This window comes from Boleophthalmus pectinirostris, unplaced genomic scaffold (genome assembly GCF_026225935.1).
Source record: "Boleophthalmus pectinirostris isolate CB_2022bp ecotype Guang Dong unplaced genomic scaffold, ASM2622593v1 HiC_scaffold_3, whole genome shotgun sequence".
In the NCBI taxonomy this organism is placed as follows: domain Eukaryota; kingdom Metazoa; phylum Chordata; class Actinopteri; order Gobiiformes; family Gobiidae; genus Boleophthalmus; species Boleophthalmus pectinirostris.
This window is the reverse complement of record NW_026571299.1, coordinates 32411799-32435145: the sequence shown is the minus strand read 5'-3', so window position 1 is coordinate 32435145 and position 23347 is coordinate 32411799. Positions and strand designations below refer to the sequence as shown.

General features: G+C 37.2%; 1 protein-coding gene across 12 annotated transcripts in view; it reads right to left on the bottom strand.

Moving 5' to 3' along the window:
* Window positions 1-23347, bottom strand: part of LOC110168616 (kazrin-like) — a 218572-nt gene that overhangs the window by 14259 nt on the left and 180966 nt on the right. The window contains exon 1 of one of the 12 annotated variants that reach the window (XM_055160721.1): window positions 21006-21238. The exons of the other annotated variants lie outside the window; for them this stretch is intronic. Within the exon in view, the coding sequence (XP_055016696.1) occupies window positions 21006-21036 (31 nt within the window). The 5' untranslated portion in view covers window positions 21037-21238. Of the gene's footprint in view, window positions 1-21005; window positions 21239-23347 lie in introns of those variants that run through there. 12 annotated transcript variants of the gene reach the window in all.

Here is a 23347-nt window from a genome sequence, read left to right as displayed (position 1 = left end):
GTGCTAGGCTAGCACATGTCAATGGCCATAGTTAGCATGCTCTTATCCACTCCACAAAACACCTGAAGTAAAACTATTATTACACCAGACTGTCGATGTAAATGTCTGTGTTGATAGAATAATGTTTGAAATAAAACTAACCTTCCAACACATGAATCGTCGCATGTTGAGGGACTATTTTCTCATATATCAGTCCACTGCTGCCAAGCTTTCTATCAGGAAGTACAATGTGCTGCCGCTCAGACATAAATCCTTCAAATGTAGGGTTGGTTTTACTTCTAAAATTATTCTATTAACACAGACATTCACATCGACAGTCTGGTGTTATAATTGTTTTGCCTTGGGTAATTTGTCGAGTGACTGTTTTTAGTGGCCGGCTAACTATGGCCATTAAAGGTTGTATAGAGGATTTTCCAAGGAACGAGAAATCCCGCGACTGTTTGTCCTTTTTCAAATGTTGCGTGAAACCACCCCCCCTCCCCTACAGCTCCCTACGTAGAAACGCCTCCTCCCGCCTCCTCCTTACGCCAGAAACAGGTTTGTTTACAGCCGGTGCGCTGCACATGACTTGTAAACAACTAACTACAGTGTTGGTTAGGCAAGGCGGAGAAGTGAGGAGCGGGGGGAGCGGGTGCGCGGACATTTTGTGCGCGGACGAGAAGTGAGGAGCAGGGAGAAGAGTGGAGCAGGAAGCAGGGAGAGGAGGGAGAGGAGAGAGGAGCGGTGCGCGGAGATTCCGTGCCCGGAGAAGTGAGGAGCAGGGGGAAGAGCGGAACGGGCAGCGGGGAGAGGAGCAGGAAAGGGGTGCAGAGAAGGGTGCGCGGAGATTCAGTGCGAATGAACTAGCTACAACACGCAGCAGCAAGCGGACTCTTTCTTTGCCTTGAAAATTACGTTTTCAGACATAGGATATCGCTTTCGTGTCCTGAAAAACGTTTGACTAGCTCTTGGAAATAAAGTACGTTTTCATAATAAGCAGAAGTGACCTGTCCAGGAGTAATTTGGCGACCAATGCGTCAGTCTTTAGACCCTGCGTCTGCTTCAGTCGCGCCATCGCTGGAATGAATCTTCAAGAATCACCTTAGTTTGGCTTCGCTGCTTTTCCCCTTGTCTTCTTCTTTCAGTGATCTCAAAAACGGACTTTCTTTTGCGGCTAACTGCTCCTGGATTCTTGTCTGCCATTGCAACAAACTTTGTGCTAACTGCGAGGAAGATATAGGTAAAAAAATGCCGCTAAGAACTGTCGCGTTGGTGGAGTAAACAGCGTCTGTGCGGCTTGCGTCTGTGGACTGTGTGACAGGCGTATGTAAACCACGTACCGGCGGCGCGCAAGCAAGTCAGTTACGCTAGAAACGTAGGGAGATTGATTGACAGCCTGTCAGCTAACAGATAACGAGGCAGTGTCGTTATCTATTGGCAAATGTTTAGCCCCACCACGTCCAGAGTTGATGAATTTTTATTCTCTTTTTTTTGGTCATCATAATTACAAGGCTACTGCACCTCTATAATGCTATCATTGACAACTTGAAACAAAAAAAATCCTCCATACAACCTTTAACATGCACTAGCCTAGCACTAGCGACCTCTCAAATACAAGGACTGGATGGAATATTTTAAAAAGTGTCTCCACACGTTTCCAACACTCTGGCTCACTAGGAAATGAGGTCCTGTGTCCAAAATTCTGAACTGTCCCTTTAAGCTATTTTACAGTGAATCGTGATTACAAATGGGTTTCAGAAGGCATAACAACATTGTATGGGCCAGTAATATTTAATACAGAATGAATGATGCTAAAATGCTGAATTTTTTTGTTGAAAATTTTGTTCAAGGGTCTAGACACTAATAGAAATAAGTTGCTTCAGGATGTATGATTTTTTTCTTTTAAACATTTCTTATGAGGATATCATATAGTCAGTAAGGAAAAGTGACTCCTCCTCCCATCTGAGAGTATAACAACATCACACCGTAGGCTACAAAAAGCAACTATAAAAAAAGATAATCAAGTGGATTTATTACAAAACACAAAAAGAACAAAACAAAATATGACTGAAGTAAAATTTTCCGAACATTCCTCTAAATGCCATAAATCAGAGGCTTGTGTGTGAAGCAGTACATTGGCTGGAGGGGTCTTGTGTGGAGCTCAGAGACAAATGAACAGAAGCAGCAGACAGAGGAGACACAGCAGGCTCCTCTCACATTTGTAACGCTCAGAAAAACTTCTCATTCCTCTGCAACACCACCGCACAGGCACACGCGCTTTAGATGGTAATGAAATGTCTGAAAATACATCTTTTTACTTTTAAATATTGTTGGAATTCGATACCAATGGTCCTATATTACACAAAATTGACTCTTGTGAGCTTTAAGTCGTGTTTTAATCTTACTTGTTTTGTTTCATTCACAGGTCACTGGCTTGTATAACTGCGCAACATTTTGGGAAATGCAGTAACATCATCATGGAAACAAACAGGTTGCCCCTCATAAAGTTACATAGAGCATCTTTAATTACAATCAAATAAAATCAAAGCCCCAACAAAATGCACTGATAATATTTTGGTGGTCAGTATTTATTGTGAGTACTTTTTCTTTGTACTAGGGGGAACGTTTTTTTTTTTTTTTTTTTTTTTTTGCAGTACTACGACGAGATTTGAGCTGAAAAGGGTAAATTGATAACTTCTATGACTTACTACCTAACTACTAAGTGTTTCATTCTGACATTTTTTAAATTGATTTTAATATTTAACAAAACAAAAACAGACAATGAATAAATAAATAAAATAAAACCCTTTTTTTGACAATGTTTTAGGTGCACAATCCTGCTTTAGGGTTATTATATCAGACCTACATTAGTTTCAATATTATCATTTATCTATATTTTCTTCAGCAATATCACACTTCAAGATTTATCACGACAGTCCTACTCACATGACTGTTTGTGCATTCATAATAAGTCAAAGTGAAAAGGTGAGCGCGCCTGTAGCAGTCCCAGCTCTGCCTCAGCTCGATAAGAAGCCCCTGTCCTCCTCCTGTCCATTTGGCCCGAGGTAAACGCTTTTCTCTGCTACATGTTCCAACATCGGGGGACATTTTTCACCACCTCCTCTGCTCCCAAATCCGATTATTCATGCGTTTTACCTGCAGGCTGCCTCTGTCTGTCGCCCTCGCCGTATACGTGGGGCCCGCGGACATAAGACTGGATATTTCTGTGGGGTTTTGTCGAGCTAAGCAGTAATCCTTGGACAGGCTGTTGAGAAGACAGATCGTGTTTGTAATTGAAGTGATGTGGAGGTTGATCTGCGGGTGTTATTAGCTATTACAGTGATTTAGTGCTACTGCAAATAAATTAAATCCTATAATGTGTTGACGGAGCTATTTTTAGAGTACTACAAAGTTAAAATGTCAAGGCAAATAGATGGCTGTAGTACACCTTCACAGATTCAATTAAACTTATTCCCATTGCTTACACTTCCAACATCCAACACCCTCACCCCCAACACGCTTTTACTTTGTTTAGTCAAAGTGGCTAAAATGTATTATTGAGTTCTGAGTAGCAATATATAACTTTTGGTAATAACTTTATACCATAGATGTACTGTATAAAGAAGTGGACTAAGTGAGTGTGACGTCACCCAAAGCGTCCACCTCCAGAAAAATGAAGCCAGTTGCCAGTTCCATTTTAAAAAAGGGAATTTATTTATGTCCAAAACAGAGAAATAAAAACACCAGGATCGTGTAGAGTGGGTTATACGAACATTTTAAGATCAAAATGATGAGGCTCACAGCAGTTACAGACAGAGGACTGACAGTTTTTCCAGTGTAAAATCAATTAGAAACAAGAGTCGATGGAGCTGGAAGCGTGCCCATGAACACTTCCTATTTAGAACTCTATTAGCTGTGTTCATTTATATACAGTCTATGGCTTTATCCTGTGTAAAGCTAACAGCCTGTTTACTTTTTAGCCATCATTAAAGACTGACTGAGTAACTTCTCTAGTACATGCCACCTGCTTGTCACTATGGAGATGCAATATGTTGTTGCCTGGAATGTTCTACAGTAAGGCATTAAACTTAAGAGTAGGTGGAGTACCAGACATGCCAATCCTTGCTAATAGCTGATTTTATTAGGATGTGACTAATATCTGTGATGTCCTTAACATTTTTAAACATCATAATCATAGTTATTTAAAAGGCGTTCAAACATATAATCATGTATTTTGTCACATATTATTTTTTACATAAAATATTGTTGTTATTGTTATTGTACCCTTTATGAAACCAAGTTAGTTAATCTATATACATATAAATAAATAAATTAAAAAATTCTCAACACATTTGTTCTAAAAAATTATTTAAAATAGGATTCCATAGTAAACTTCAGCAAGCAAATGAGCACTATATTGATATTACACACTGAAAAAATGTGTGCCTCCTTGGGAAGATTGATAACATGAATAAACAAGGCCTGACATTTAGCCTTGTTACATTTGCATTTCATTTTATTATGATATAGAATGCAGTGCGTGACACAGCCAGAGAGAATATCACCCCCTCTCCAGGGCACAGCAGTTACCCGTGTGCCGCCCAAAAGAAGGGGGCGCGCGGAGGGAAGAGGGGGACCTTCCAGCTGAGTGAACGGGATGCTTGCCCTGAGACTTTCAGGGGAACGCTCGAGCTGGTATTCATTACAAAAATGTAAGAAAACATATATTTTTTCTTTGTTAAGAATGGCACCTGACTTTAAAATCCTGGAAATTGTAATAAAAAACAAAACAAAAAAATAAATAAAAAATACTTATCAAAAACAAGAGCAAAAAAAAAAACATCCATTCTTTGAGCACAATGACAAACTATAAGCTCACTCCACTAGCACAAGGCACCCAGCAGCACATAGAGATAATGCAGATCCACACTACACTCTGCAGCTCCGAGCATCCATAAGAGCTGCTCAAATAGGAGAAGCCACATAAATGATAGAGAGAGCGCTGCAGTTATCACACAGGTCTGTGGACACTTTTCTGACCCCTGAGTGCTTGAGCAGCTAGCGGTGGTCCATGCTGTAAAAGCACCACCCACACTCAGAGAAAGCATCGTCCGATCAATTTAGAAGCTCATCCCAGAGCTACATTAGAACATTCATCAAGACAACGCCATTAGTCTCTTATACAACCTGAGAGATGTCATAACATGAAGGGCAAGGAGAGGAGGAGAGGGAGAAGAGGAAAGACACGAGGTAGAGGAGGAGAGGGAGAAGAGGAAAGACACGAGGTAGAGGAGGAGAGGGAGAAGAGGAAAGACACGAGGTAGAGGAGGAGAGGGAGGAGAGGGAGAAGAGGCGAAGAGAGGGAGAGGCGGGCTGACATCAAGGTGCAAAAGTAAAACCAATACTAAAAAAAATAGTACTGAAACTAGAAACACATTTTGATATGAACACCAGGTGCCAAAGTGGGACAGAAGTGGCAAATCTGGTATTGTGTCTTTAGGCAAGACACTTCACCAACATTGCCTAGTATGAATGCGGCGAGTGTGAGTGTTAGTGATAGTTGAAGGGGCTGATGGTGTAGATTGGCAGCCTCGCTTTTGTCGGTCTGTCTCAGGGCAGCTATATGGAGTGAATAAATTATGTATCAAATTGTAAAGCAAGATAATATAAGATAATACAACATTACTGCATTATTATTATTACAATATAATTATCAATGTTATGTTTTTCATTTCATCTTTGTAAGTCTTTTATGATTACTAAAGCCAACAAATCATACTATTAATAATAACCTAATGATTACAGGTCAACAAACTGAACCTGTCGTCATGTGTCCTCAAATAGAGTTTCCGCACTGAGAGGAAACGGTGCAAAACCTGAGCACACTGAAGCCTGAGGAGGTGAAGAGGTCACAGTCACTCCTTTGTACACACAAGGCACCTGCTCAGACTTATTCAACTCAAAACCACAAACCACAGCAGTGCACGGTCCTCCTCTTTATGACCATGGCAACTCATAGCCAGGGCTTTCAGGTACTGGTCTTGCAGAACTACAGTATACTAATACTATAACCCAAGTATTTTCAAAGGGTGAGTGGCAGAGACTGTTTTGAAGCTGCAGTTGAAGAATTCCCTCACTAAATACTTCACAAACTTCCAACTCATTCTATTCTATTGTGCAATGTGTAAGCAAGTACACAAAAAGTACTTCAAATTTGATGCCACATGTATTTAAAAAAAAAAAAAAAAAATATATATATCATAATTTCCGGACTATAAGCAGCTACTTTTTTTCCACACTTTGAACCCTGCGTCTTAAACAACGAACGAACATTGTCCATTCATAAATACGGTCAATGGTTTGGCAACACAGCGGATGTGCACACAGCCTCAGTGTAGAAAGCACCACTTGTCTGTGCGTTTTACACATGGATCTAGGGTTAACATGAAGTTGCAGCGTTAGCTAGTGGTATTGTCAGCACACTGAAACAGTTTATCGCCATGTGATAAAATAAGTTATATTGCTAGATTAACAATAGTGAGTGGGATACGTCTTACCCGTATGTGTAAATGACGAGAAGAAACATCTCAAACTTCAGTAGCTGTAACTCATACCTGATCGATACAACTAACCTAGCCCCTGAGAAAGCCTGAAATCTGCTGAAATCCTACAGGACACTGACATGTTGACAAGACAAGACAGTGGCTCTTTCTGTAGGAGACATGCGCCATAGAGCACGGGGAGAGACGTAGTGATGCGCTGAGGAAGATGCTCATTTGATTGTGTTTTGAACAGTTATTTTGCACTTTATACACACCCTCCTCATGGTAAACACACGAAGAAATGCAGATGATGCAGCTTTTAAGTTAAAGGCAACTGCTGTGGCTGTCGAAGGAAACAGAGCTGCTGCACAGGAGCTCAGCATCAGTGAGTCGATGGTGAGATGCTGGCGACGGCACTGTGACGAACTAACTCAATGCAAAAGGACGACAAAAGCTTTCAGAGGCAATAAAAGCAGATGGCCCGAATTTGAAAACGTTCTTGAAAACGTTCTTAAAATTTATTTAAAATTTAGTTGATAATTCAGGTGCGCTCAATAGTCTGAAAATTACGGTACTTAAATTGCATGTCTCATGTTGCTTCTTTAGTGGAGGTTCTGCCATGTGCATGCATCTACAGAGATATTATAACCTTGCTTGAAATGTTTCACAGTATGGCATTAAACGTATCTATCTCTATAAAGACAAGCAAGGGATGCCGTCAAGTTACAGGCCGGATCTGTGGAGAGGTGACCCCACTCACACTAATCATGTATGAATTAGAAAAACAGCCGTAATGCTGTGAAATATGTAATACTGTGAAACTTTCTAAGCAAAGCAGTAATATCCCCATGGAGACAAGCATGTACCGAACATGTACCTCCCATCAGAAAAGTTACATAGTGCACCTTTATAATGTTAGGTCCTGATTCTCTGTCACATATCTCCTATTTTTTTTAAATTACTGCTATTATAAAACCCCCGGGAAACATTTATGACTAACTATCAAAGCCTCATGGAAAGTCACTCAATCCTTTCTGTCAAAACAATGCACGCACCAAACTATAAATCATCACACACTCTAGTTTCAGAGCATAAAATGTTGCCAGGAGGACTCATTGTTGACTCAAAGTACGGTCTCTCCCTGGGGACAAACTGCCACAGGACTGAGTATCTCTAGAGTCATTGTGCTGTTAAACTATACGAGAACAACCACACATCACCGTGACAACTGCAGCAGAAGTATAAATCAAAGCTCATTTTCTAATATGATGTTGTGATAATGTTAAGGCTATATTATTGTGTCTACTGCAGTATAAAAAAATAGAAATGCCAAGAATGACCTAACTGGAGAGATGTATGTATGTAAATGTATTCATACTTTACAGCTGATGTCATTAATGTTCCCGGGGTGTGATGCGAACTGTAAGCACTGCCCTATCTGAGGCCTGTTAGACTTTAATATAAACTTTATTTATAGTCTGACCAGAAAGAGCTGCTTTAATTGGAACTACAGGTGAACTTTGTGCTGTTAAACAAGAAAATCAAACACGTTAACAGAACCATGAATGCTGGTAATGACCCTTGAAAATGTGCTTTTTATATCTATTTATTCTTGGGTTTCAGGCTATTTTTAAACTTTTTTGGCTGTGTTTACTTATATGTTTAATGTGTCACCATAGTAACTGTTGAACATTTCACCATATACTTATAGACAAATAGAACTCCCCCCCAGCGTCATGCTACTGCAAAGTATCAATATAAGTGTCGGCACGTAACACAAGGGGCCTAATAAGAATTCAGTATAAGAAAAGCTTGATATGCAATAATGATCTTATTATCCAGTGCTGTCCTATTGATTACATTTTCATTTCAATATACCTTTTTCACAACGGCTGGAAGTGTTGAGTAAACGTCACTAACGATAATGCTTTTCTATGGCAAAATATCTGTGGAAATGTCTCGCGTATTTTCCACCAACTTCATAAATCTGCCCCATCACCAAATCTTCATCCAGCAAGACAAAGAATATTCTGTCCATGAAGAATTTATCCACAACTATCAAGGGAAGAAAGACGAAAACGTAAAGGCGAACAACGACGATGCATTAGTGAACTACTCCTGAGCAAAACTAACATTATGGTCATGAATAAAACATAAGTAACTTGTTCACTCAGACTGATTCTAGAATTAAAGTTAAAAATCAATTTCATGATGTAGATATTAGCATAGACAGAGATTTGTGCAGTTTAAATGTTTGACATGTAATCTGTGAACATCTGTAGCATTTAAACTGCACAAATCTCTCTGTGCTAATATCTACATCATGAAATTTATTTTTTATTTTAGTTCTAGAATCAGTCTGAGTTCACAAGTTACTAATTAATGAATGACTTATTACTTATGTTTTATTCATGACCATAATGTTAGTTTTGTTCAGGAGTAGTTCACTAATGCGTCGTCGTTGTTCGCCTTTACGTTTTCGTCTTTCTTACCTTGATAGTTGTGGATAAATTCTTCATGGACAGAATATGTTCTTTGTCGACCTTGTTGGATGAAGATTTGGTGATGGGGCAGATTTATGAAGCTGAGACATTTCCACAGATATTTTGCCACAGAAAAGCATTAACGTACGTGACGTTTACCCTACATCATGGCACTTCCGACCATTGTGTAAAAGGTCTATAGCGAAACTTATTCCAATGAGTTGTATCACTATCTAGTCTCAGTACTAGTTTTATTATCTATCAATATCTGCGTAATTAATTATTTTTTACAGGTATATCCATTCCCTCTACAGAGCACACTACATGAACAGACTAAAATATAGGCAAAGTGGTGATGACGAGGTTTGAATCTGCAATCCCCTAGTTGTTGGGTGAACACTACACCACTACACCACTATCTTTGTTGAAATATGGAGCTGAACATTATTGCAGTCAGTTTTAGACTAAATTCCAAACCTGGTATGGAGTGTTTTATAATGAGGCACTTATATCTATGCCATGCAACTGCTGGAAAACCTAAAGAAGCAGTTGCTATTAGTCACCGACATGTTTTAGCAAAGCGTTTATAGATGTGTATTCCCCTGGTGAGCTGCTATGACTTATCACGAAAACAAGTCTTCAACATAATTTATAGCTCGTATCTATGGTTACGCTTCATCATGTTTTTAATCTCGCTAAATCTCTCCTGCTCTGTGCACATACTTAATAAAAAGTGCACTATGTAACTTTTTTAGAGGAGGGTCAGATAAGTGCTTGTTTCATTAAGTTACACAATGAATACCTGCACTAAAATGTATTTTGTACTGTATTCTGAACACTTAAAATACTTTCACATTGAGTTGTATTATACTTTAGTGTGAAAAAACATACTGGGATTAAAAAACGCTTTATCTTAGATGCACTGTTTTTCATAGATTTTACCAATTAGAGAAGAAAAATTCACATTTTCTTAGTCACACTGTACAGTTTGAAGGCTAAATACCACAATGAAGTACTGTCATGTATTCCTTAGAAGTTACTGTTATTTGAATACCGTCAAATGAAAGAGAGTAGGTCCTGGTTAGTGGGTCAGTAGAGATGAATGGAGCTGACAGTGTGCACCTGTCACTCTGCCACACTACAGACTGTAAATAAGAGAAGCACTTTACTTATTGACACAGTAAAAAGACCGTACGAAGCTCATCAGCTAAATGAACAATACAACTGACCAGCGTTAAGTCTAAAAAGTGTCAGTCTGGTTAGCAGTCCTCCCCGATAACGAAAAGGTAACTGGTTCAAATTCCAGATTAGGTGGGAGCAATAAAATGTACAGTATTTAACCTTAAAGCTGATACAGGCAATCAGATTAGGACTAGGGCTGGGTATCATTAATAAGATGGCGATATGATACATACAATATCTCGATACAGTGCACTTTCAATTTGATGCAATATATTTCAAATCGATTCGATACGGTTCAATAAAAAATAATGGCTAAATCATGGCTGTGATACTAAAAGTCTTTGTTAAACCACTTCTTGTGCAAAGTTCATGTGAAACACACCAATTATAATCATCAAAACAGTGAAAATGTCAAATGTGTTGCATAAAACAGTTTCCTTCCTCTCAAGAAGCAACAAAACTCTAGCTTTGCAACAAAATAATTTTGTAAAATATACAAAAAAATACTCTTGACGATATATCGATACAGCATTTTTAACACTTTACAGTAAAAGTTTTGTACATTTATCTACACCAATTTAATTTCAATTTATTTTGAGTGTTCAACATTATATATTGTCACACACACTTAAACACATACGCACAAGTGTATACTGTACAATTAGCGTATACTTATGTATGTCAGTATATGTGACACTGTGAAAAACATGAACAACCTTGGAAGATATGTAAGCTTATAGAATGTAGTCCATCAATTGATCAAGTCATTTGCCCAGACCGAGAATCTGATTATACTATAGGTAAAATATAATATTAATAATAAGTTAAGTTATGTGAATTTTTAAATTACAAATGGAATGCAACCAACAGCGTTTTCAGATTATACTACAAATTACAAATACACTAAATAAACAATCATACACTACCAATTAACAACAAGAGAATTCCCTCAACATTCTGGGATTCATTTATTTTAACCAACACAACCAAATCTAATCTCAAATATTTTATGCATTTTTGACCAAACATACTCCATAGGATCAACTATTATTGGTGGTTTTCAGATTCTTGAATGTGATGATGTCAGTCTTTTTATTATATACAACTCCATGGTAATGCCCTACATAACCTACGGTATTGAGATTTGGGGCAATACATATATATAAGACTAATACAAATCCAGTCTTTACCCTGCAAAAAAGGCAATAAGAGCAATCGCATTATCAACTTATATTATTTATAAACCTTCAAACTCTGAAATTTTATGAGTTAGTCGACCTTTATACTCTGAAAATCATGTTCAAAGTAAACAACAATCTCCTGTCAAAATCTTTACAGAACATGTTCAAAATCCGAAAGAGCCAATATGAGCTCAGAGGCACGACCATGTTTATCAAAAAGAAAATCAGAACAAACATTATGAAATTTTGTATATCTGTTAAAGGGGCGGAGCTCTGGAACAAATGTACAGAAAACCTAAAATTGTGCACCACTCTCTTTCACTTTATAAAGAAGTTTAAATGTTTAACTCTGGACAGATACATGAATTATGATACTTAGTTTGTGCTGTAGTACCTTGTTCTGTTTCTGATTTGTTTGTTTCCTCTTGCTGTATTTATGAAGATGAACTGGTGTCAAGATGACGCTCTGATAAAGGAATAAAGGGTAGGCATAATAAACTTAAGCTTCAGCCTACACCTTTTCGGTCTGTGTATGTTAAATATGACTGTCTGTGAATTAATGTCAAAATATACCTGTGACCCAAATAAATAATCAAATGAATGAATGATGTTGTATTTCCAGATGGGGGTCAAGAGTCAGTTTTTCCTATTGATTATTATTATTATTGATGTATTTAGCATGAAATATTGGAAAGGCAAATTCTCAAATATGGAACCCAATCATTTCTATTATTGAACAGACCCAAGACGATGCTATATTACAACAAAAATCTGCACTTGAACAATATGAATTTTAGCTGCTCCCCTCTTGTATTAAATATTATTGGCCTTTAGAATGTTGTGATGTCAGGTGAAACCCAGCAATTTGAGGCATACAGACAACAGGAAAATATTGGCGGATACTTGATAGTCGTGATAGTTGATGAAAGACTATAGTTCACGAAGGGCTCTAGATACAAATGTGAAGGTTTAACATTTACACAAAGGCTTACAAAACAAAGAGTGCGGTGAACTGAAATAGGCCTCCAAATATAGTATTGACCAGTGTGTTATAACAGTAAAGGGCGCGCAATAGGAGTGGTAGCTGGGGTGCCTTTCTCTCACACAGAGGATAAAGTTTACAACCTACACTTACTTTAAAATATGTTCCTGCTTAAGTTTATTCCTAAAGCCAGAGTTCAGACCAAGACAATAAACTCTGTAATATCATAATGCAAGATTTAACACTGTTCGTCTCAGGCATCGCAAAGGGTGCTAGTTTGTGATTTTCTTGTATAAAAGTTGATAAGTCTGTAGTTTAGACCTTTACAAACCTGTTCTGAAATGTGCATGATTCTTGTATTACTTTATTTGTTCATAATTCAGTCTTCTATCATATGGTAATGCTAAGATTTAAAGATTTTGCAATTTTCTGATCGAAGTTATAACGTGGTTTCCTTATCACATCATTCCTGGAGTTGTGTTTTCTTTTATTCACACATGTTTAACACACAAATCCTGCATATTCAGATTGAGCTCTTCTCTCAAACAGAAAACGCTCTGTTCTCTTGGGGTAATACATGAAATGATCCATTGTGTTTTTAAACTCCATACACGTTCACTTGGATGATTTCAGCCCTGGAATTGCCAATCTCTTACTGAGCAAAAGGTAAAAGGAGCTATTAACTTGAAAACTACAGCTTCATGACATCACAAGGTGGAATGGAGCATTCTGACTTATGTAGATGTAGACAGACTAATAATAAAGAATTACTCTGACGTGTGAATGGAACAAAGCACAATTCCAGGTTTGTTTTTGAGGTGCAGTAAGAAGCTCACAAGAGTCAATTTTATGTAATATAGGACCTTTAAAAAGAAGACACACCAAATCCATTCTAAAACTACACAAATATTAACAACAATTTTGTTAAAATGATGTGATTTTGTTATCCAAATGAGTAAGTTTTGATAGTAGTTTTAGTATTAATAAGACTGGAAAAATTAAAAATGTTTTCCAAAAAAATATTCAGCTCTATCACAATTTGATATCATTTGCAAGTACTGTTTTCATTACCAAACAATAGGCCACTCAAATGACAAAAAATATGTATTATGAAGCTTAGAATGATGAGAGGATGTGGGCAGATGAGAGAGGAACATCCGGTTGGAGATAGAGAGGAGGTAGGAGGTGATTAGCGTCTTATATAGACCTATACTTAGCCCTGTTAATATGCACTTGAAACACAGGAGGAGCAGACTGTCCCCATTACTTTATATTGATATCACCAGAGCAGCTCAAGAGATCCTCCACATCAGGGTCAGCCATGTTTTTCCTCTGTACAATCTATGAAAAGTGTATGATGTGTGAACTGTAATCCTTAGGTAGCGTGAGTGATTTCTAACTTGAAAAATAGACAACACTTTGACAACTCTTGACAGCTGTTCTCATCGGGTAAATAAGAAATACAGTTCACCAGGGTCAGCTCTAAAAGATGCGAGCAAGTATGGTTAGCAATCCCTATAGTAAAAATGTCCCTGGATCAAATCTTCTGTGAGGTAGGAGCAATAAAATGCATTTTAAAAGCACCCATGTTACTTATTTTCTGATCTATGTTATAATGTTGTTGACTCACAAACATACCTGGAGTTGTGTTTTGTTTCATTCACGAATGTTTAACACACACTATTTAGACTATTTAGAGTTCTTCTCTCAAACACGTGGGATGTTGGTGATTTCTATTACAGCATAACTTATGGCTAAACTAATATTAATATATACAGATGTTACTTCACATTAGTTGTGAAGCAGCAGACTATGTTTAGGGCAAAATAGATTCTTGTGAGCTTTAAATCATTTTAAAATGTTGTTACCTCATCAAAAACATACTTGGAGCTTTGATTCATTCACATGTTTGGATAATCCTATATTATTAGTCTGTCTACATCTCCAGTGTTGGGAAGGTGACTTTTAAAATGTATTCCCCTACAGATGACAGATTACTTTCCCCAAAATGTAGTTTGTAACGGAATCCATTAAATTACTTAAAGTGAGTAACGTAATCTGAATACTTTGGATTACTTGATTTGCTGTAGAGAAGCAAAGACGAGGATATCGTAACATAAGAAGTTTTGTCTGATAAAAGAAAATAAAAAGCCCAGACTTTCCTTAACTGTATTAAAAATATTATTGATAGAAGAAGAGGAGACACGTCCACGCAGTATGGTTTTGTCCTGTTAAATCCTTGTTTAGAAATGGTTTAGACCTGGTTTAGTCCTGGTTTAGTCCTGGTTTAGACCTGGTTTTAGACCTGGTTTAGACCTGGTTTAGTTCTAGTTTAGACCTGTTTGTTTTTTGCAATGAGTGGAATAAAAAAATATTGGGATATAGCCCAAAATGTAAAAGCAGGAAAATACCGCCATGTAATCCACTTATTTCAATAAAGTAACTGTAATCCAATTACCACTCACTGAAACAGTAACTGTAACTGAATACAGTTACTCATAATTTGTACTCTGATTACGTAACTCTGGTACATGTAATCTGTTACTCCCCGACACTGTACATCTCTAATGCTCAGAGGCACATATCACACTATTTTCTTAGCACATGTTTAACACAAAAACCCGGCATATTTAGGCTGAAAACACTCTGTTCCACCTTGTGATGTCATGAAGAAGTAATTTTCAAGTTAACAGCTCCTTTTACCTTTTGTTCAGTAGAGACAGATTCCAGATCTTAAATCATTGCAATGATTCTAGTGAAAGTGTATGGAGTTTAAAAACACAGTGAAATAACTGTATTACCACATGACATCACAGAGTGTTTTCAGTCTAAATATGATGGGTTTCTGTGTTAAACGTGTGAAGAAAATAGTGTGATATGTGCCCTATAAGTCATACAGGTTACAGTATAGTAGGTTGTGACCAGTAGAAATCTTAAATATTGTAGTAGTTAAATTAAAGTAACATTACTCAGAAACACAACTGTTGTTATACATCGCAACTGAACTTGTTTATTAAGTATAGGATTCCCTCAATCTCTGAGTTTGTATGATATTGTTCTCAGTGGAGAAAGAGAATGAGAGACCAAATCACTTAGTAGAAATAAATGTATTCTAACATATTGTTTCATCTTTTCATCTCAGGGGACAACTGTCAAATCAACAAAACTATTTATTGTGAAATGTCTCCAAACATCATGCCTTCAAGATCAAAGTTTTAAAACAAAGCAATTTCATCTAAAACTGAAATACTGTAAGTGTTAACTCATAGAACAGACTGAGGATGCCTTTATAACTATTGATACTGTCTGGAAACTTTTTGCCTGTGTTTGCTAATGTGTACATTGTGTCTCCATGGTAACAGTTGAATAACATTTAGAACAACCCCAGCGTGATATCAACACAAAGTATCAATAACAATATATTCAGGCATCTATTCACTCTGTCAAACATAAAAGAAGGCGATGTATAACAGCACTAAGAATCTCCATTGGGTTTGTATTGTATTGGCCCACAGTTTATAGCAGAGACTCCAGCGCTCGTCTGGTGCTGATAGCTGTAATTGATCTGTTCATTTATAATGTGTGGATTAGGCCGTGTGCCAGAGATGTTCTGTGGTGATGGAGCAGGGGAAGTCTATAGCAACAAAAGAATATTCATTTTCAACACTTGGCTGCATTGAAATACGGCTCTGGATAGATAGTATTTTAGTAGTCAACTCCTCAACGTTTATTCCTCAATTGTGTCTTGAAGATAAAAAAGTCCAAATGTAATCGGTTTAAGATATGTAGCCAAACTGAAGCTTCTTTATAGAGTCTTGACTAATTAATTGAGGCGTTAATTTGCAAAAGATCTCTGATAATAATTTTTGTCAATTTTATCGTATTTTTGTTCCCCCTTTAACAGATATTAAAGGTGCACTGCGTAACTTTTATGGTGGAGGGTCGCTTTTCTCCGTGAAGATGTTACAGCTTTGTCTGGAATGTTTCACTGTATAGCATTAAACCTTTCTATTTTCATTTTCAAGTTACAGGTCAAATCTGTGGAGTGGCAACCCCGCTCACAGTCAAAATGCATGTTTTTGTTTTTTAATATATATTTTTGAGCTATAAAACCACCTGTAATTGAATAAATGTACGGTAGAGCTGTTTAATGTCATACTGTGGAACATTCCAAGCAGAGCAATAGCATATTTGTAGAAACAAGCAGATGATGGCCCTTTAATTATTTTTATTTTTTTCTTTGTTTTGTTTTTTTCAATCTGATTTTTATTCAGTAACAGTGTAGTCTATATTAGATTAGATTAGATTAAAAGCACTTTATTGATATAACGGGATCTTTTTACCCGTTTATATTTAGTTTATATATTTATGGTCCAGTAACGATTATAAAAATAGTCAATGATTAATTCAGCAGTCACAAATATTTCAATTATTGCTGTAGCTCTATCTTGAGAATGTGGACGGAGCTTAGTACAGTATCAGTGATACTTGCTTTACAGTGATACAATAATTAAGATAATGGACCTGGATGAAAACAACAGAATCATAATCAGAATGAGTCAGTGCTATAATAATAAAGACACAATTTCCCAGAATGCATTGCACTGATTAATAATTAGCCATCTTGTTTTTGAAGATAGTCCGAAGACAAACTCAAACCAAATATTTGCCTTGCGTAACAGGGATCCTTGTGTCCTCTGTGTTTTTGACCAAATCCACCTGTTCTTAAGATCTGACGCTGTACTAAACTAGCAAAATAAAAAAAAACTGTAGCCTATTTAAAGTATTTTTAAAGTACCAACTGTACCCCACTGGTCATAAAAATAACACAGAGCTCTTTACTGAACATTACATTTTGAGTGGGACATTTTTGAAAGGAAAAAAAAACAACAACATACTAACATCACACCAGACATAATACATGATTTGATAAAATAATTTCTGAATCCAATATTACATTTTTAATTATGGTCAAAACTGTTCATTGTATAGCTGCACTGAGATAGTACAAAATGGTTATAAATAGTATAGCATTTAAATAAATCAATATAAAAACTCTAATTGAGAAATGTTAGTTCAGATTTAGGCCCACTAATATAAATTAATTTAAAAATATAATTGCCAGTTCAATAATTCAGTCAAATCTGATGTTTCATTATAATAGTATTTTGAGGTCACATTGTGCAAAGCTAATTAAATTATGGAAACAGAAGAGAGTACAGTTGCTTAGTAATTGTATAACAGCTAAAGGTTCTGAATTACAGCAACACGACCACTTGCAGTAATTAAGAGATGTTATTATAACTCACCGTGTTGCATAATCATCATTGACCTTGATTAGCCCAGGGCTCAGTATCTTTTCTACAGCCTCACAAAGTCTACTAACACTAATATTCAAAAACAAAACAACTCTGCATGAATACAAATGCTGCTGACATAATCTCCATCTGTCCCTGCCAGTGGTGCAATTTAAAATATATCTTCAACTACAAAACAAACTGTGTGTCTAAGAAGTATGGTACAGCATTATCTTGATCACAATATTCAGATTTTAAAGTTCTTATTACACAACATTGACCCTTGAGGGCTTTAAGTCATGTTATAATGTTGTTTCATCATCAAAAACATACCTGGAGTTGTGTTTGGTTTCATTTACACATGTTTGAGTAATCCTGCATTATTACTGTCTACATCTACAAAGCTCAAAAAGCTCTTGTGATGTCCACCTTGTGATGTCATGTAGTGGTAGTTTTCAGGTTAACAGCTACCGTAGTATGGGCCCTTTAAACAAAAAAAAAACAAAAAAGTCTGTACCATAATTATCACTCTTGTACCTCCATTTGAAAATCCCTCTCTGCTTGTACAGTTACACCCATTTAGCCATCGCTTCCCTGTACTGACAGTCTTATCCCTGGAGTTTACTGGTGTTGAGCGCTGGATTATGACCCAGATATTGCGCGATGCTATGGATATGATAATCTCTTAATCTGCACTGAGCTGTGTGCTGGAACGCTGTGGTCTTTGATGAAATACAGGCGAGCATGACAGACTTCAGCAGAGCTCGCCAAATCTGCTCAAAACTATTACAGAAATTATAGACTGATGTTGTTATTTTTGTTGAGTTAAAGGGCTCATATTAGGCTGAGATCTTACCTTGCGATGTCATGTGGTAATACAAGAAGAGCTCCACACTTTCACTAGAATCATTTGGATAATTTCAGATCAGGGATGTAACGATATCCAAATCTCTCGGTACGATATTATCACGATATGCATCTCACGGTACAATATTTACTGCGATATTTTGGAGAGGCTAATATAACTATAGACAGGACACATTTCTGCTTTTAAAATGCCTTGACAAGATTTTGGTGTGAATTATTTCCGTCATAATCCCAAGAATTCATGTAAAAAACATATATCTTCATGTTGTTTGCACTGAAATGAATCATGGGATATGTAGTTTCCAATGTTTATAAACTGTTGCTACTGTAAAACCATGCATTTCAGCAAAGGAACTTGTATTTCGATATATTGTGACAGCCCATGATCTTAGTGTGAGACCCCTGATGATACAATATCACAATATTTTGGTTATTGTTACATCCTTATTGCTTCATGACATCACATGGTGGAACCGAGCATTTTGTGGTTTGGAGGTGTAGACAGACTAATAATAAAGATTACTCAAACATGTGTAAATGAAACTAAACCAGAATATAGGGCCTTTAAATATGCTCTATGCAACAGGGAGCTGCTATCTGATGTTATGGCTTTACCTGGAATGTTCAACAATATGGCATTAAAACCTACATCTTTCATCTTTCAGTTATGGGTGTTTCTATCAATTTAAAAATACATTCTTAGTGTGAGCGGGTCACCTCATCACAGATCTGACGTGTAATTTAAACTGGAAATAGACCAGGACTAAACCGGGACTATATCAGAACCAAGTCAAGTCTACACCAGGACTAAACTACGGGTTCAAACCAGGACCAAACCCAGACAAGAGTGATCGGTGTCGAATAAAGGGCTGAATATGAAATCTATTTTGTGCCAGTGTACGGTCTGCCATAGTTGAGTTGGGGGCTTAAACTTGAGGTTCATTGGTTCAGTGAGTTCTCATCACAAATGCCTCTAAACCCTGTAACTATGATGCAACCAAATAGTGATGTTTCACCATGCTCCAAATTCCTCCAGCTTAACAACAACAGGGTTTCTGCTCCATCTTTTAAATGGACCAGTTTTCACACTATTTACTTAACTTTCTGACTTACATCAATGACATCAAGAAGTTTGACCAATCATCTTATATTCTTTGCACTGTACTGCCATATAGACGTTATCATCTTTTTTGTAGTCAATTTTTCTTTTTTTAGGTACATCTGACAGAACAGGGGGTACAGAAAAGAGAATAGAAAATCAAAAAGAAAAGGAACAAAACAAACCAATGAAAACCATAACATACTGAAAAAAATCTAATAAAGTAAACACACCTGAAAAGAACTATATTACCCAATAATTAGCTTATAACTTACAGAGAATAAAGGTAACATTTCCAGTTTTACAGCAACGTGCCTTGAGTGTCTAAAAGGAAAATTCCTCACAGTAAAATTACCTTTGTTTTCATGTAGATTTTGTTATGCTAGTATATTTGGTTTAGTTTATGCTGTTATGTGACTGCAGATTGCCTTTTGTTTATTGATGTGGGTGAAACCGTGAGCTATGTGGACGCCATTGTATTCCAGACCACAGCTAATTTGCCAAAACCTGGCCAGAAACGTGCATTTCTAAACTACTGCGTCTTATGTAATAAAACTACATCTACAGTTTACATTTTTGTTCATTTCCCAATCTTGTCTCAAGGCTTTTCTGACACATTTGTGAAATCTTCTTTGAACACAGTATAATGAAACGCAATTACTGACCTGTCACTGTTTTTAACTTTTATACTGTTTGCTTTATATGAAATGTTGTCTGTGGGTTGTGCTGGTTGATGCCTCTTGGCCAGGACTCCCTTGAAAAAGAGAATCCTGGCAAAAAAAAAATCAAAAAATCTTGCATATGTTAATGTATGTGTGTCATTTGTTTTGTTTGTTTGTTTTTATTTAGATCCCCATCAGCTACTGAAAAACAGCAACTATTCTTCCTGGGGTCGGTGACAGTCTATAAACACTTTTTTTTTTTTTAACTACAGAAAACAAGATGTACATGCACCACATTCACACCAACAATGAAGAATAACAAAAATATACAAATAATCATGATAATCAAAATCAAAATAATAACAAAAATATTACACTATAATATACTGTGTAATATTACAGCCACATTTTCATGGAAACAAGCAGAAGACCTTCCTCCAAAGTGAAGGTCAGGTTTGTGGAGATACAAGCTCTCTCACTGTAAGGACACAAGTTTGTCCATTAAAAACATGCTTTTAATTTTGTGTATTTCTGACTAAAAAGTTACATATTGTGTCTTTAGATATCCACCATGCGTCCATGTTCCCCAAGTATTAACTGTACCAGCTTGAAATGGAGTGGGAAGAAGAAAAGAAAACTTCAGCCTGTCTGTCAATAGGCACTTTCAGGGCCTACACAAAAGCCATTCAAAGTAGCTCTCTCCTGCTCTGCTCTGTTACGTAAACACTCACCGGCCTTCCCCTCCTCTCTCTCCGACCGCATGTCCGACCCCGCGCTGGCTCCGATGGACGCCACTGTCAGCCCCGGTGTGTGCTCACATATCAGGTCAAACAACTACCACCGCCGTAACTATCATCCGAGCAGGTCCCCTCACATCTACACCACAACAGCCCACAACCACCTGATCCCTGTCTGCCCTTTTGCTCCACCCAAAAGCAGGTTACCAGGAAGTAGTCACCCCCCTCCCTCCCAAGCAAGTCCTATTGGGATTTCTGTGTGTCCTGTGTGCGGCATTGTACATTTACCTGTTAGGCAACACTGCTCTTTCAGGCCACGCCCACTCCTGTTTGCTCCTTTACAAATGAAGGGGGAGGGGTGAAAGCTAGGACAGGTAGTGAGTGCCCAGGTAAAGCACTCTGACTCCCTCTACTGGTCAAAGTATACAAACGAGTGCGGCATGTCCAAACTGAGAACAGAGAAAAAACAATGCGCCTCACTGTTCACAAGCCAAGCGCGCTATCTTGATTTGCTTTACTCAGCTTCCTGGATCTCAAAGCATGGAGGGAAGCGTGAATAGGAATGCAGAGTTCAAAATGGATTCCCCACAGATGTTATTGTGTGATGTGAGGACTTTGTGGTATGCGCTGATGCATGCTGGGACTGGATATGCAAAAGGTGCTCCCGATCAGTATCTGTCTGGTGCACAGAGCAGAGGAAGTTATGACAGAAACTTCAAAATGTGCTCAGAAAAGTTGCGATGCATCTTATTTTGAACAATGTATTTTGACATATTTTTGTGGCAGTAATTTGAGCACCAGGTCAGGTATTAAAGGTGCATTGTAGGGATGTAACGATATCCAAGTCTCACGATACGATATCGTCACGGTATGAACCTCACGGTACGATATTTATTGTGATATCGTAGGAAAGCTCATGATATGGTGGGGAGTCTCACAATTAGAGATGTAACAATATCCAAATCTCTCCGTACGATGTTTTTACGATTTACATCTTATGGTATGAGATTTATTGTGATATTTTGGGGAGGCTAAACAGCTAAAACTGTTAATATGCTTCTTTTTCCTTTTAAAATGCCATGACAAGACTTAACCTAAAGAACTATGATTTAAAAGTGCTTAGAACTGTTATTTCTTCTTGTAGTCTACACTGAAATGGAGCAAAGGATCATGGTCTATGTAGTTCCCTCGTTTTTTTCTTGGTCCAAGATATTATTGTGAGAACTTTGACGATACGATATCACGATATTTCGATTATTGTTACATCCCTAGTGCATTGTGTAACTTTTCTGGTGGAGGTTCCGCCAAATGCTTTTCTTTGTGGAGATGTTATTGCCCTCTCTCAAAAGTTTCACCATATGGTATTACACCTTTCTATCTTCAGAAAGACCAAACCAGACCAAGTTACAGGCCAGATCTGTGGAGAGGCGACCCCGCTCACAATCAGGGCCTGTTTCTTTTTTTGTCATACTCTGAAACATATCCATAGAAACAAGCTTGTGAAAGACGCCCCCACCCAAAAAGTTACATAGTGGATCTTAAACATTCAGCAACGTGCAATGGGTCAAAAGTTTAAGCAGTAAGGGAGATTAAACAACCTCAAAGTTTGTGTGAATGTGTAAAGTAAATTAAGTCTTGTACACACACTAGCAACAAATATCATGATAGCTTTGTGTGTTAACTCCAGGTACGTTGTTGATGAGGAAACATTATAACATAAATTTGAAAATAGCGTAAAAAGGGCCCTTTAACAGGATCAAATCAAGTCTACAGGATAAACTGGGTAGGAACACACTATACAAGAACCAATGTACACACAAATTCAGCTCAAATAGAATGGAAAGACAACTGCCACAAAATGTGCGTTGTTTATTCTAATTCTTTGCTTCTCTTTTCAACATTCGTTCCATGGATTCCCTTAAGCCTTTAAATCTGACTGTAAATTCTTTTGGGTAGTCTACCAAAGCTTTGAGATTGTTAAATTTTTACAGATCAGCCAGACTTACAATAAATGCTTTCATTGGGTTAAGCAGCAGCGAAATATTTCTTCAGAGGTGTCGCTGTAAATTCTTTTTTAATCCAACTAGGCTGAATGTGAGTTAATAAATTGTTTGAACAAAGTAAATGACTTTATATAAACAAGATCACAATGGTGCAACTACTAGTAGATTATTTGGGTAACTGATTAATATTTACTGTTAATCAATAAGTCATTAGATTGCAAAAGGCTATGAATATAAACTAAATCTGACCCTGATTAAGTGTTGCGAATTTAGGACATCTTGATAGAGAGATACAGTATATTTAGAGACAATGTACTTTCTAATCAAGTATAC